This window comes from Scomber japonicus, chromosome 13 (assembly GCF_027409825.1).
Source record: "Scomber japonicus isolate fScoJap1 chromosome 13, fScoJap1.pri, whole genome shotgun sequence".
Classification (NCBI taxonomy): domain Eukaryota; kingdom Metazoa; phylum Chordata; class Actinopteri; order Scombriformes; family Scombridae; genus Scomber; species Scomber japonicus.
In genome coordinates this window covers 1,595,022-1,607,717 of record NC_070590.1, presented here as the reverse complement: position 1 = coordinate 1,607,717, position 12,696 = coordinate 1,595,022, and the positions used below count along the sequence as shown (strand labels likewise).

Sequence of the window (12,696 nt, the reverse complement as noted above, 5' to 3'; positions counted from 1 at the left end):
CACACACACTCACACACTCACACACACACACATACACACACACAGTCTGTTATAGTCACTGGTCTTTGTTGTTTAAATCAGTGGAGAGTAAAACGATGTGATTTCTTTCTGTAATGAAAATAAATTAAGTTTAAAGCTGCAAAAATCGGTCCGATCCTCGGCTGCAGAAGCTAGCTCTAGGGACGTGGAACCTCTCTGGTGGGGAAGGAGCCTGGGCTGGTGCGTGAGGTTGAGAAGTTCCGGCTAGATATAGTCGGCCTCACCTCGACGCACATCAAGGGCTCTGGAACCAGTCTGGAACCAGTCTCCTCGAGAGGGGTTGGACTCTCTTCCACTCTGGAGTTGCCACTGGTGAGAGGCGCCGGGCAGGGGTGGCAATACTTATTGCCCCCCGGCTTGGTGCCTGTATGTTGGAGTTTACCCCGGTAGACGAGAGGTTAGCCTCCCTCCACCGTCGGGTGGGGGGGGACAGATCCTGACTGTTGTCTGTGCCTATGGTTCAAGCAGCACCAAGCGGAGTGCAGCTGCGGTGGTCGCTGAGGCAAAACCCGGACATGGGAGGAGTTCGTGAGGCCATGGAAAACGTCTTCTGGACGGCTTCAAAGAGGTTCTGGACCACCATCCAGCATCTCAGGAGGGGGAAGCAGTGCACCATCAACACTGTATACGGTGGGGACGGTGCTGCTGACCTCGACTGGGGACGTTGTGGATCGGTGGAAGCAATACTTCGAAGATCTCCTCAATCCCACCAACACGCCTTCCGGTAAGGAAGCAGGGCCGGGGGACTCGGGTGTGGGCTCTCCTATCTCTGGGGTGGAGGTCACCGAGGTGGTTAAAAAGCTCCTCGGTGGCAAGGCCCTGGATGTTGTGGGGCTGTCATGTTTGACACAACTCTGCAGCATTGCGTGGACATCGGGGGCAGTGCCTCTGGATTGGCAGACTGGGGTGATGGTCCCACTTTTTAAGAAAGGGGACTGGAGGGTGTGTTCCAACTATAGGGGGGTCACACCCTTTGTCACCGATCTAACCCTAACCTCCGGTGAGGGTTGGACTCTGCCAGGGCTGCCCTTTGTCACCAATCCTCTTTATAATCTTTATGGATTTCTAGGCGCAGTCAGGGCATTGAGGGGGTCTGGTTTGGTGGTGGTCAGGATTGGGTCACTGCTTTTTGCAGATGATGTGGTCCTGTTGGCTTCATCAGACCGTGAACCTCCAACTCTCACTGGATCGGTTCGCAGCCGAGTGTGAAGCAGTCGGGATGAGAATTAGCACCTCCAAATCCGAGGCCATGGTGCTCAACCGGAAAAGGGTGGAGTGCACTCTTCGGGTCGGGGAGGAGATCCTGCCCCAAGTGGAGGAGTTCGAGTACCTCGGGGTCTTGTTCACAGTGAGGGAAGGATGGAGCGTGAGATCGACAGGCGGATCGGTGCGGCGTCTGCAGTAATGCGGACTCTGCACAGATCCGTCGTGGTGAAGAGATTTACCAGTCGATCTTGGTTCCTACCCTCACCTAAGGTCATGAACAAGTAGAACAAGATCCCCCAGAGAACAAGATCGCGGGTGCAAGTGGCCGAAATGAGCTTCCTCCGTAGGGTGGCTGGGCTCTCCCTTAGAGATAGGGTGAGAAGCTCAGTTATCCGGGAGGAGCTCGGAGTAGACCCGCTACTCCTCTGCGTTGAGAGGAGCCAGATGAGGTGGCTCGGGCATCTTATTAGGATGCCTCCCGGACGCCTCCCTGGTGAGGTGTTCAGGGCTCGTCACACCAGTAGGAGACCCAGGACACACTGGAGAGACTATGTCTCTCAGCTGGCCTGGGAACGCCTCGGGATCCCCCGGGAAGAGCTGGACGAAGTGGCTGAGAAGAGGGAAGTCTGGGCTTCCCTGCTTAGGCTGCTGCCCCCCCGACCCGACCAGGATAAGCAGAAGAGGAGGAGGAGGACGACGATATATATAGTCTGATATATATAATATGATATATATAGTCTGATATATATAGTAGGATATAAAGAGTAGGATATATATAGTAGGGAATATATTGCAGACTGTTGGTAAAACCCAAACATTTCTGAGTGAGTTTCAGGCAGCAGAAATGTGATGTGCTTTCATTTATCTTCATTTATTATGTATGATAAGTTTGAATCTCTGATTTTCTGCTTCGTCAGGGTGGAGAGAGAGAAACACAGCATGTAAACCTCTCTCTCTCTCTCTCTCTCTCTCTCTCTCTCTCTCTCTCTCTCTCTCTCTCTCTCTCTCTCTCTCTCTCTCTCTCTCTCTCTCTCTCTCTCAGTGTGCAGTGGGTTGAAGTGAGAGGAACATTAACGGCAGGAGGAGACACAGCAGGAGAATACAGAGAGGCAGAGAGAGAGAGAGCACGTCTGACTGAGATGAGAGTATTTATAGGTGGAGGATGAGGAGATAGAGACAGCGAAGAGAGAGAGAGGGAGAGAAGGAAGAGTGAGAGGGAGAGAGGGAAGAGAGAGAGGGAGGAGGAGGAGGAAGGAAAGAGAGAGAGAGGGAGGGAAGGAAGAGAGAGCAGAGAGAGAAATCAGACACAATAAGAAGAAAAGGAGGACAAAGAGGAGCCAGAGACCATGCTGAGGAGGAAGAGAAGCGTGTCGTTTGGAGGCTTTGGATGGTAAGTGTGTGTGTGCGTGTGCGTGTGCGTGTGTGTGTGTGTGTGTGTGTGTGTGTGTGTGTGTATTTGATAAATGGCCACATGATCTCATCTCTCACACAAACACCCCTCAGACTTTCGGGGTCTCTGAGTTCATTTCCAGTCAGAGCTGAGCAGAAGTGACATCACGGTGACATCACGGTGACATCACAGAAGCATCAGCGCCTCGAAAATTATTTGAAAATTTAAAAAAATGTCCTAATTAAATGTTGTGGAGAACCAGAGGAACAGATCACAGTATTAACATATAAACACACACAGGAAACTATTTACTATACTTTCATTTATTTATCTCCTCAAAACCAAATACTGAAGATTTTATTTTGTAAACTGCATCAAAACACATTATTTAGTTATTTTACTTTAACTAAACCTGTGAAAGTCAAAGTTTATATCCTGATTATGTATTATTATATTCTATAGATAGATATTTCATTTTGTGTATTAATGAATTATAAAGTGAGCTCAGCTTCAGTTTCTCTTCTTAAAGTCAGAGTTTAAAGATTTAAAGCCACAAAATGTTCTGATGTGTTTTATTCTGAAAGGTCGCAGGATCATTTAAAATCCTGTAATGATTCTTTTCTTTTTCCATTAATGTGAAACTTATTATTTAAATGTGTAAAAAAAATATCTCACAGTTTTCTGAAGTCCATCATGATGCTTCAAATATCTTCAAATAATGCACATATATAAACTAAAATATACTCACTGGTTTCAGATTTAACATGTATAATAATAATAATAATAATAAGAAGAAGAAGAAACTTTATTTATAGAGCAGCTTTCATATGAGGGATATAGCTGAAAGTGATTCACAGAGAAAAATATAGTAAAATAAATTAAAAAATATATAAAAATATATATAAATGATAAAACTAATATAATAAATAATACATTTAGATCATTTTAAAAAATAAGTGAAAATGACAGAAATAAAAAGCCAGATTAAATGAATATGTTCAGCTGTAGTTTAAAATGTTCTCTTATAGTTTTATGTAGATTATTTTTTAAAGAAAGCTGCACATCCTGTTTGCTTTATAACTGAGTCTATTTAACAACAGCATTTATTTTCCTTTATTTTCCTGCTGTAATGATCTAATATCTGTTCAGCAGCTTTTCTTTCCTGCGGTTGTAAATGAACATGTGAAGTTAAAATGTGACTTCTGGTTGAGAGTCGCAGGTCCAGACGTGTTTCTTCTTCTTCTTCCTCTGCTGTCTGTTTGTTTCTGCTCGACTGGCGCTGAACAAGAAGACGCTTTGCTGCAGTTAATAAACAACTTTCTGTTTTCTCTGCAGCTCAAAGTTTCACCTCACAGTTCGCGTCTGATTGGCTGATTGGCTGCAGGTGTTTTTATATTCATCACATATCTGAATCATGAGTGACGTCCTGCTCAGTGCTCACAGGCTGCCTGATGAACACATTTCATATTTAATCACTTTGTTTCTGAGAGTTAGACGGAGAGAAGATGTTTGTTAGCGTAGCTTAGCATAAAGACTGAAACTGAAGGGAAACTGTTAGCCAGGCTGTGTCCAAAGTTGAAGAATAAACCTTGAAGCTCAGTGATTAACATGTTTGATCTGGAATGTAAATGAGGTTTCTACCCACTGATTTACACACACACACACACACACACACATACGAACACACGCACACACACACACACACACACACACACACACATATAACCAGACAAAGGACTTGATGCATCTTTGCTGCACATTATGCACAATACACACTTCATTTATCACTGTTCTCGGCACAGCTGTAATCACCTTATCTACCTGTGTGTGTGTGTGTGTGTGTGTGTTTGTGTGTGTGTGTGTGTGTGTGTGTGTGTGTGTGTGTGTGTGTGTGTATTTAGATCAATATGTTTAAAACTTGGAGTGAAGTTTGGATGAAAGGTTTAACACAGAACTGAATGAAAAGCTTTACCAGTCTCCCGCAGACAGTGAACTCAGAGATGAACTGATTGTTTTTAAATGTTTGAATAATGCGTTCGATGCCGGATGGATTCATCTCTGTCTCTGAATAATAAACTCAGCACTAAATCAATATGACATTAATCATCACATCAACTGTAGAGTCATGTGACTTTAGTCTTTAAAGGATGGAGCATTGTGGAACATTGTGAAGCATTGTGAAGCATTGTGGAACATGTTGGAGCATTGTGGAGCATTTGTGGAGTATTGTGGAACATTGTGGAGCATTTGTGGAGTATTGTGGAACATTGTGGAGCATTTGTGGAGCATTGTGGAACGTTGTGGAGCATTGTGAAGCATTGTGGAACATTGTGAAGCATTGTGGAACATTGTGGAGCATTGTGGAACATTGTGAAGCATTGTGGAGCATTGTGAAGCATTGTGGAGCATTGTGAAACATTGTGAAGCATTGTGGAACGTTGTGGGGCATTGTGGTGCATTGTGATGCATTGTGATGCATTGTGGAGCATTGTGGAGCATTTGTGGAGCATTTGTGGAGCATTGTGGAGCATTTGTGAAGCATTGTGGAGGATTTGTGGAGCATTGTGAAGCATTGTGAAGCACTGTGGAACGTTGTGGAGCGTTGTGAAGCATTGTGGAACATTGTGGAACATTGTGGAGCATTGTTGAACATTGTGGAGCATTGTGAAGCATCGTGGAACATCGTGAAGCATTGTGGAGCATTGTGAAGCATTGTGGAACATTGTGGAGCATTGTGGAACATTGTGGAGCATTGTGGAGCATTGTGGAGCATGTAGCTGCTCAGAGTATAAACACTGATGCAGAATAATAATAATGATAATCATTTGGTTTGTTTGTTTAAATGTAAAACATGAAGAAACGTTTTTATAACATTAAACTAAACGTTTTGTTTCTGGATGAGAATCAGAAGACAAAACGTCTCAGTGGCTGCTCTGAGTCGCCTCAGTGAGTTTGAGCCTGTGTGTGTGTGTGTGTGTGTGTGTGTGTGTGTGTGTGGAAACTCTGACACAATCCTACTTTTCAATCATTCACCCTCTATTGTCTTTTCTTCTCTAATCTGTTTCCCTCCTCTCTTCTCTCCTTCTATACCTCCTTCTCTCCTTCTATACCTCCTTATTACTTTCTCTCCTTTTACACCTCCTTCTCTCCTTCTATACCTCCTTCCCTCCTTATTTTCATCCTTATTACCTTCTACACCTCTATCATTCCTTCCATGCTTTGTTCTTTCCCTCTATATTTCCTTCCATGCCTCCTTGTTTCCTTCCATACCTTCATATGTTCTTCTAAACATCCCTCCTTCCTTCCATACCTCCTTCTCTCTTCTCATACCTCCTTCTATACTTCCTTCCTCACTTCTTTATATCATACTTTTCTTCCATACCTCCTTATTTACTCCCATGCCTCCTTGTTTCTTTCATTCTTTCCTCCTGTATATCCTTGTTTACTTCCATACCTCCATGTCTCCTCCTCCCCCTTCCACACCTCCTCCTCCTCCTCCTCCTCCTCCTCTCTAACAGTACTAACAGACTGTATCTCCCTCCCGGTTTCGACCTCCAGCTGTTTCCTCTCCATCCTTCCGTCCTCCCAGCGTTTAGACCGAGCCGACTAATAGAGTTGCAGTATTTAATAATGCAGGAGCAGCTTGAGGGCAAACTACAGTCAGTTTATATTAAACACTAAACACTCCCTCCTCCACCACCTCCTCCATCCACCAGCACCTCCTCCACCTCTTCCTCCTCCAGCTGCTCCTCCTGAGTTTAACTCTACAATGTGATGTTGTATTAAATTAGGAAGTGTCGTGTCAGCAGTCCTGCCTTCTGCTGATATTGTTGTTCATATTAATGCGCTCATTGCATTTATTCATGTGAATATTAAAAATGTGCCAAAAGGATTTTTTTTAAATTATCGAATGCAAGACGATTTCGTTTGTCTTTGTTTTCGAAAACTATTGAAGTCAGTGTGTTTGTGGCTCGTAGTGATGAACCTACAGAGAATAATCAGACCCAGTTATCTGCAGACTAGCTGGTGAACATAGTGGAGCGTTTAGATATTTCCCTCAGGAGCTGGTAGAGAGTAAGAACAGAGCTAACAGAGAGAATATTGGACTTTACATTCAGCAGCTGGACAGAAACACAATGAACTAATGAATGATGATGTTGATCAGTAACAGCTGGATGTGGAAATAAAACAGCTGAACTACTTTATAAGCTGATAATATGGACTTAAAACTAATTGTAAGCAGCTTTAAACAGAAACTGGCTACTAAGAGCTTACTGTGGTTACTATGTGGTTACTATGTGGTTGCTATGTGGTTACTGTGTGGTTACTACATAATTACGATGTCTTTATTGTGTGGTTACTATAAGGTGATTATGTGGCTACTATGTGGTTGCTATGTGGTTACTGTGTAGTAATGACGTGGTTATAACGTAACTACTGTGTAATTACTATGCGGTTATTGTGTGGTTACTAAACAGGTTGCTAAAAAGGTTACTAAGAGGTTACCATATGGTTACTATATGGTTACTGTGTGGTTGCTATGTGGTTACTATGTGGTTGTTATGTGGTTACTATGAGGTTACTATGTGGTTGTTATGTGGTTACTATGTGGTTGTTATGTGGTTACTATGAGGTTACTATGTGGTTGTTATGCGGTTACTATGTGGTTGTTATGTGGTTACTATGAGGTTACTATGTGGTTGTTACGTGGTTACTATGATGTTATGTGATTGCTATGTGATTACTGTGTGATTACTTTTAGGCGATTATGTGGTTGCAATGTGGTTACTATAGGGTTACTACATACATAACTACTGTGTATTGACTATGTGGTTACTATGTGGTTGCTATGTGGTTACTATGAGGTTACTATATGGTTGCTATGTGGTTACTATGTGGTTACTATGAGGTTACTGCGTAGTTGCTATGTGGTTACTATGTGGTTGTTATGTGGTCACTATGAGGTTACTATGTGGTTGTTATGTGGTTACTATGATGTTATGTGATTGCTATGTGATTACTGTGTGATTACTTTTAGGCGATTATGTGGTTGCAATGTTGTTATTATGGGGTTACTACATACATAACTACTGTGTATTGACTATGTGGTTACTATGAGGTTACTATGTGGTTGCTATGTGGTTGCTATGTGGTTACTATGAGGTTACTATATGGTTGTTATGTGGTTACTATGAGGTTACTATGTGGTTACTATGGGGTTGCTACGTACATAACTGCTGTGTATTGACTATGTGATTATGTGGTTACTATGTGGTTACTATGAGGTTACTATGTGGTTATTATGTGGTTTCTATGAGGTTACTATGTGGTTACTATGAGGTTACTATATGGTTGTTATGTGGTTACTATGAGGTTACTATGTGGTTACTATGGGGTTGCTACGTGGTTACAACATAACTACTGTGTATTGACTATGTGGTTATGATCTGGGTATTATGAGGTTATGACATACTGTCTAATTACTACGTTACACGGTTGCTATGTGGTTGCTATGTGGAAGAAGACAGAAAAAAGAGCAGAACCCTGAGGAACCCCACACGTAATTATTATATTGTGAATATGATGATAACGTTGATCAGTAACCGCTGGACGTGGATGTAAACAGCTGAACGGTAACAAGTTCAACATATTAACTTTAGCATATTTAACCCGTCCGCTAACATTCATGGTCACGTTTACGCCATCTAGTGGCCGTTGTAGTTATGACACTGTTCATGTGACATCAGGAGGAGGCTGGGTGGTGAGCAGGGAGGAACACGCAATATAAATATAGAGCTGGAAATGAGTCCTTTAAATTAGTAATGTGTGACATCATTAACCGCGTGGTCAGACCTCCTGCAGACCGATGACATCACTGCTACACAAACACATGTTCAGACTCCATTTCTTAAGATATTCAGAGATAAAAGAGTTAAAACAACAGTAAAGACATAAAATCTAAAGCTGTCTGTGTGTGTGTGTGTGTATGTGTGTGTCTGTGTGTGTGTGTGTGTGTGTGTGTGTCTGTGTGTGTGTGTCTCTGTGTGTGTGTGTGTGTGTGTGTGTGTGTGTGTGTGTGTGTGTGTATGTGTGTGTGTATGTGTGTGTGTGTGTGTGTGTGTGAGCAGATTTAGCAGCAGATATGAGTTATTTATGACCTGTGGGAGTTGATTTTTCACAGAGTCATCGTACTTACAGGCTTTTAAGGTTGAGGTCGATCTCTCTCTCTCTCTCTCTCTCTCTCTCTCTCTCTCTCTCTCTCTCTCTCTCTCTCTTTCTCTCTCTCTACATTACTCCCTCTCTTTCCTCTCCTCCTCTCCTCCTCTTGTCTCCTGTTTTCTCTTCTTGTCTTCTTCTTTTCCTTTACTCTTCTCCTCTCCTTTCTGTTTTGAGTGACTCAGAGTTTTGAATCGGCAGCAAGAGGAGCAGGAGGAGGTGCAGGAGGAGGTGCAGGATGTGTAGGAGGAGGTGCAGGAGGAGGTTCAGGAGGAGCAGGTGCAAGTGGAAGTGCAGGAGGTGCAGGAGGAGGTTCAGGAGGATCAGGTGGAGGTGGAGGAGCAGGTGGAGGTGCAGGAGAAGGTGGAGCAAGAGGAGGTGCAGGAGGAGCAGGTGGAGGTGCAGGAGGAGGTGCAGGAGGAGGAACAGGTGGAACAAGAGGAGGTGCAGGAGTGGAGGTGCAGGAGGAAGTGCAGGAGGAGGAGGTGCAGGAGCAGGTGGAGGAGGTGTAGGTGGAGGAGCAGGTGGAGGAGCAGGTACAGGTGGAGGAGCAGGAGGAGGTGAAGGAGGAGCAGGTGGAGGAGGTGCAGGTGTTGGTGCAGGTGGAGCTGCAGGTGGAGGTGGAGGAAGAGGAACACCTGCTTTATATCATCAGCATACTGAAGTTTATGAGCATCAAACAGTTTTCACTCTTTTCTTTATTAACTGATTAATAATCATGTTTATTTATATTAACTGTTATTATCATTACTTTTACACTAATGTTATGTTAATGATTTATTTTTGCTCTCCTGCCGTCATGTGATTAGTAATAAACATTCAGAAACATTCAGAAACAGAGAATAATGTTTGTTAGCAGCTTTAAGAATAAAGATTTATTTTTATATATTCTGATGAAACGTTTCTGCTGCTGCTGTTAAACCCCGAACCCACCACAGCACTTTAATAAAGAGACTGTTTATTACTGTGAACCTCAGACACACACACACACACACACACACACACACACACACACACACACACACACACACACACTAAGGTTAATAGATGTATTTAATCAGAGTGTTTGTGTGTTTCAGGATCGATAAATCTACAGTCAGCGCTCTGAGAGCTCGGTGAGTCAAATATCTCTTTCTATAATATACACGTCATGCCTTCCTTCCTCTCCTCCTCTCCTCTCCTCCTCTCCTCCTTCCTCTCCTCCTTCCTCTCCTCCTCCTCTCTTCCTCTTTCCTTCCCCTCCTCCTTCCCTCCTTTCCTCCTCTCCTTCCTCTCCTCTCCTCCTTCCTCTCCTCCTCCTCTCTTCCTCTTTCCTTCCCCTCCTCCTTCCCTCCTTTCCTCCTCTCCTTCCTCTCCTCTCCTCCTTCCTCTCCTCCTCCTCTCTTCCTCTTTCCTTCACCTTCTCCTTCCCTCCTTTCCTCCTCTCCTTCCTCTCCTCTCCTCCTTCCTCTCCTCCTCCTCTCTTCCTCTTTCCTTCCCCTCCTCCTTCCCTCCTCTCCTCCTCTCCTTCCTCTCCTCTCCTCCTTCCTCTCCTCCTCCTCTCTTCCTCTTTCCTTCCCCTCCTCCTTCCCTCCTTTCCTCCTCTCCTTCCTCTCCTCTCCTCCTCTCCTCTCCTTCTCCTCTCTTCCTCTTTCCTTCCCCTTCTCCTTCCCTCCTTTCCTCCTCTCCTTCCTCTCCTCTCCTCCTTCCTCTCCTCCTCCTCTCTTCCTCTTTCCTTCCCCTTCCCCTTCCCTCCTTTCCTCCTCTCCTTCCTCTCCTCTCCTCCTTCCTCTCCTCCTCCTCTCTTCCTCTTTCCTTCCCCTCCTCCTTCCCTCCTTTCCTCCTCTCCTTCCTCTCCTCCTCTCTTCTCCTTCCTCTCCTCCTCCTCTCTTCCTCTTTCCTTCCCCTCCTCCTTCCCTCCTTTCCTCCTCTCCTCCTTCCTCTCCTCCTCCTCTCTTCCTCTTTCCTTCCCCTCCTCCTTCCCTCCTTTCCTCCTCTCCTTCCTTTCCTTCCTCTCCTCTCCTCCTTCCTCTCCTTCTCCTCTCTTCCTCTTTCCTTCCCCTTCTCCTTCCCTCCTTTCCTCCTCTCCTTCCTCTCCTCTCCTTCCTCTCCTCCTCCTCTCTTCCTCTTTCCTTCCCCTCCTTCTTCCCTCCTTTCCTCCTCTCCTTCCTTTCCTCCTCTCCTTCCTCTCCTCCTTCCTCTCCTCCTCCTCTCTTCCTCTTTCCTTCCCCTCCTCCTTTCCTCCTCTCCTTCCTCTCCTTCCCCTCCTCCTTCCTTTTTTATTGTTTTCTCCACATCTTTCTTTTTATCATCCTTTCTTATCATCCATAGTGTTTCATACTGATCAACATGTTTTATAATATGATGAAGTGTCACACAGTCATAAAACATAATACATATAAGCGATCAGATGAACTGTGACTTAAATGACTCCTCCTCTCCTCTCCTCCTCCTCTCCTCCTCTCCTCTCCTCCTCTCCTCCTCCTTCCCTCCTCTCCTCTCCTCTTTCTCTCCTCCTCTCCTCCTCATTTCCTTCCTTCCTCTCCTACTCACCTCCTTCCCTCCTCTCCTCCTTCCTCCCCCCTCTTCCTTCCTCCCCTCCTCTCCTTCCTCTCCTCTCCTCTCCTTACTCTCTTCCTCCTCTCCTCTCCTCCTTCCTCTCCTCATCTCCTCCTCTCCTTCCCTCCTCATCTCCTCCTCACCTTCCTCTCCTCCTCCTCTCCTCCTAACATAATTAAAACATAATAAATATAATAAATAACTGTATATAGTTTTTATTAGATGAGTTCTAGTTGAGATCAGATGAACTGTGACTTAAATAAAAGCCGTCTGAGTCTCAGCGAAGCGTCTTCGGCCTCGAGTCACAAACTCTTATTAATGTTCATATTTGGAGCATCGGAGCCTTTTCTTCTTCTTATTCTTCTTCTTCTTCTTCTGTCGTCTATTGTTCAGATGCATGATGGGATGCCGCGTTGATGCGTTTCTGAATGAAGTCGGTCGCCGTGGTTTCTGCTTGCGGCTTCAGAGCGGAGAGATGAAAATAAAAGAGAAGCAAAGTGTGTTTTAACCTTTTAACCAGAAAAACATCTGCAGTTATATTTAGAGTCTAAATGTTTCTTATCACATGAAACTCAAACAGAAAACAAGATTTATCATCAGGAAGGAAGGAAGGAAGGAAGGAAGGAAGGAAGGAAGGAAGGAAGGAAGGAAGGAAGGAAGGAAGGGAGGGAGGAAGGAAGGAAGGGAGGAAAGGAAAGAAGGAGGAGGGAGGGATTATTACTCATGAAGGAAAACAGAATAGTTTATAATACAGATGATATTAATGTTTAGTAATGACTTTTAAGACCTTTTTAAACCTCTTTAAGGAATTATTTTTATTATTTTGAAGGAATTGACCAGTTTCAGTTTGGTTTTATTTTGAAGGAATTGACCAGTTTCAGTTTGGTTTTATTTTGGAAGGTGCCAAAAATTAATAAATTAAATATAAATTAAATATAAACAGTGATGAATGGTGGCAGATATATTCACACTTATTGACTGATGATAATAATGATGCAGGTTCATCATAGTGACATATATGATGTGACATATAGAGACGAGTTTATTAACATGTTAGATACACGTGACGGACATACATGTGTGTGTGTGTGTTTGTGTGTGTGTGTGTGTGTGTGTGTGCCTGAGGGAAGGTGAACTGTGTGTGTGTGTGTGTGTGTGTGTGTGTGTGTGTGTGTGTATCCATCTCTCTCTCCTCCAGCAGTTTTTCTTCTGATTCACATTTTATCATCTGTCCATCAAACGTCTTCCTCTGCTGCTGCTGAGCCAGTTTCAGCAGATCAGCAGCAGGTGGCGCTCTGAGTCCACCG

At 44.1% G+C, this 12,696-nt stretch overlaps 1 protein-coding gene across 1 annotated transcript in view; it reads left to right on the top strand.

The window, feature by feature from the left end:
* The window catches only part of LOC128371716 (rap1 GTPase-activating protein 2-like), a 52,275-nt gene that overhangs the window by 9,382 nt on the left and 30,197 nt on the right, over nucleotides 1–12,696 (top strand). Inside the window, exon 3 of the mRNA XM_053332094.1 lies at nucleotides 9,098–9,244. Coding sequence (XP_053188069.1) covers nucleotides 9,098–9,244 — 147 coding nt within the window. The remainder of the gene's footprint in view (nucleotides 1–9,097; nucleotides 9,245–12,696) is intronic.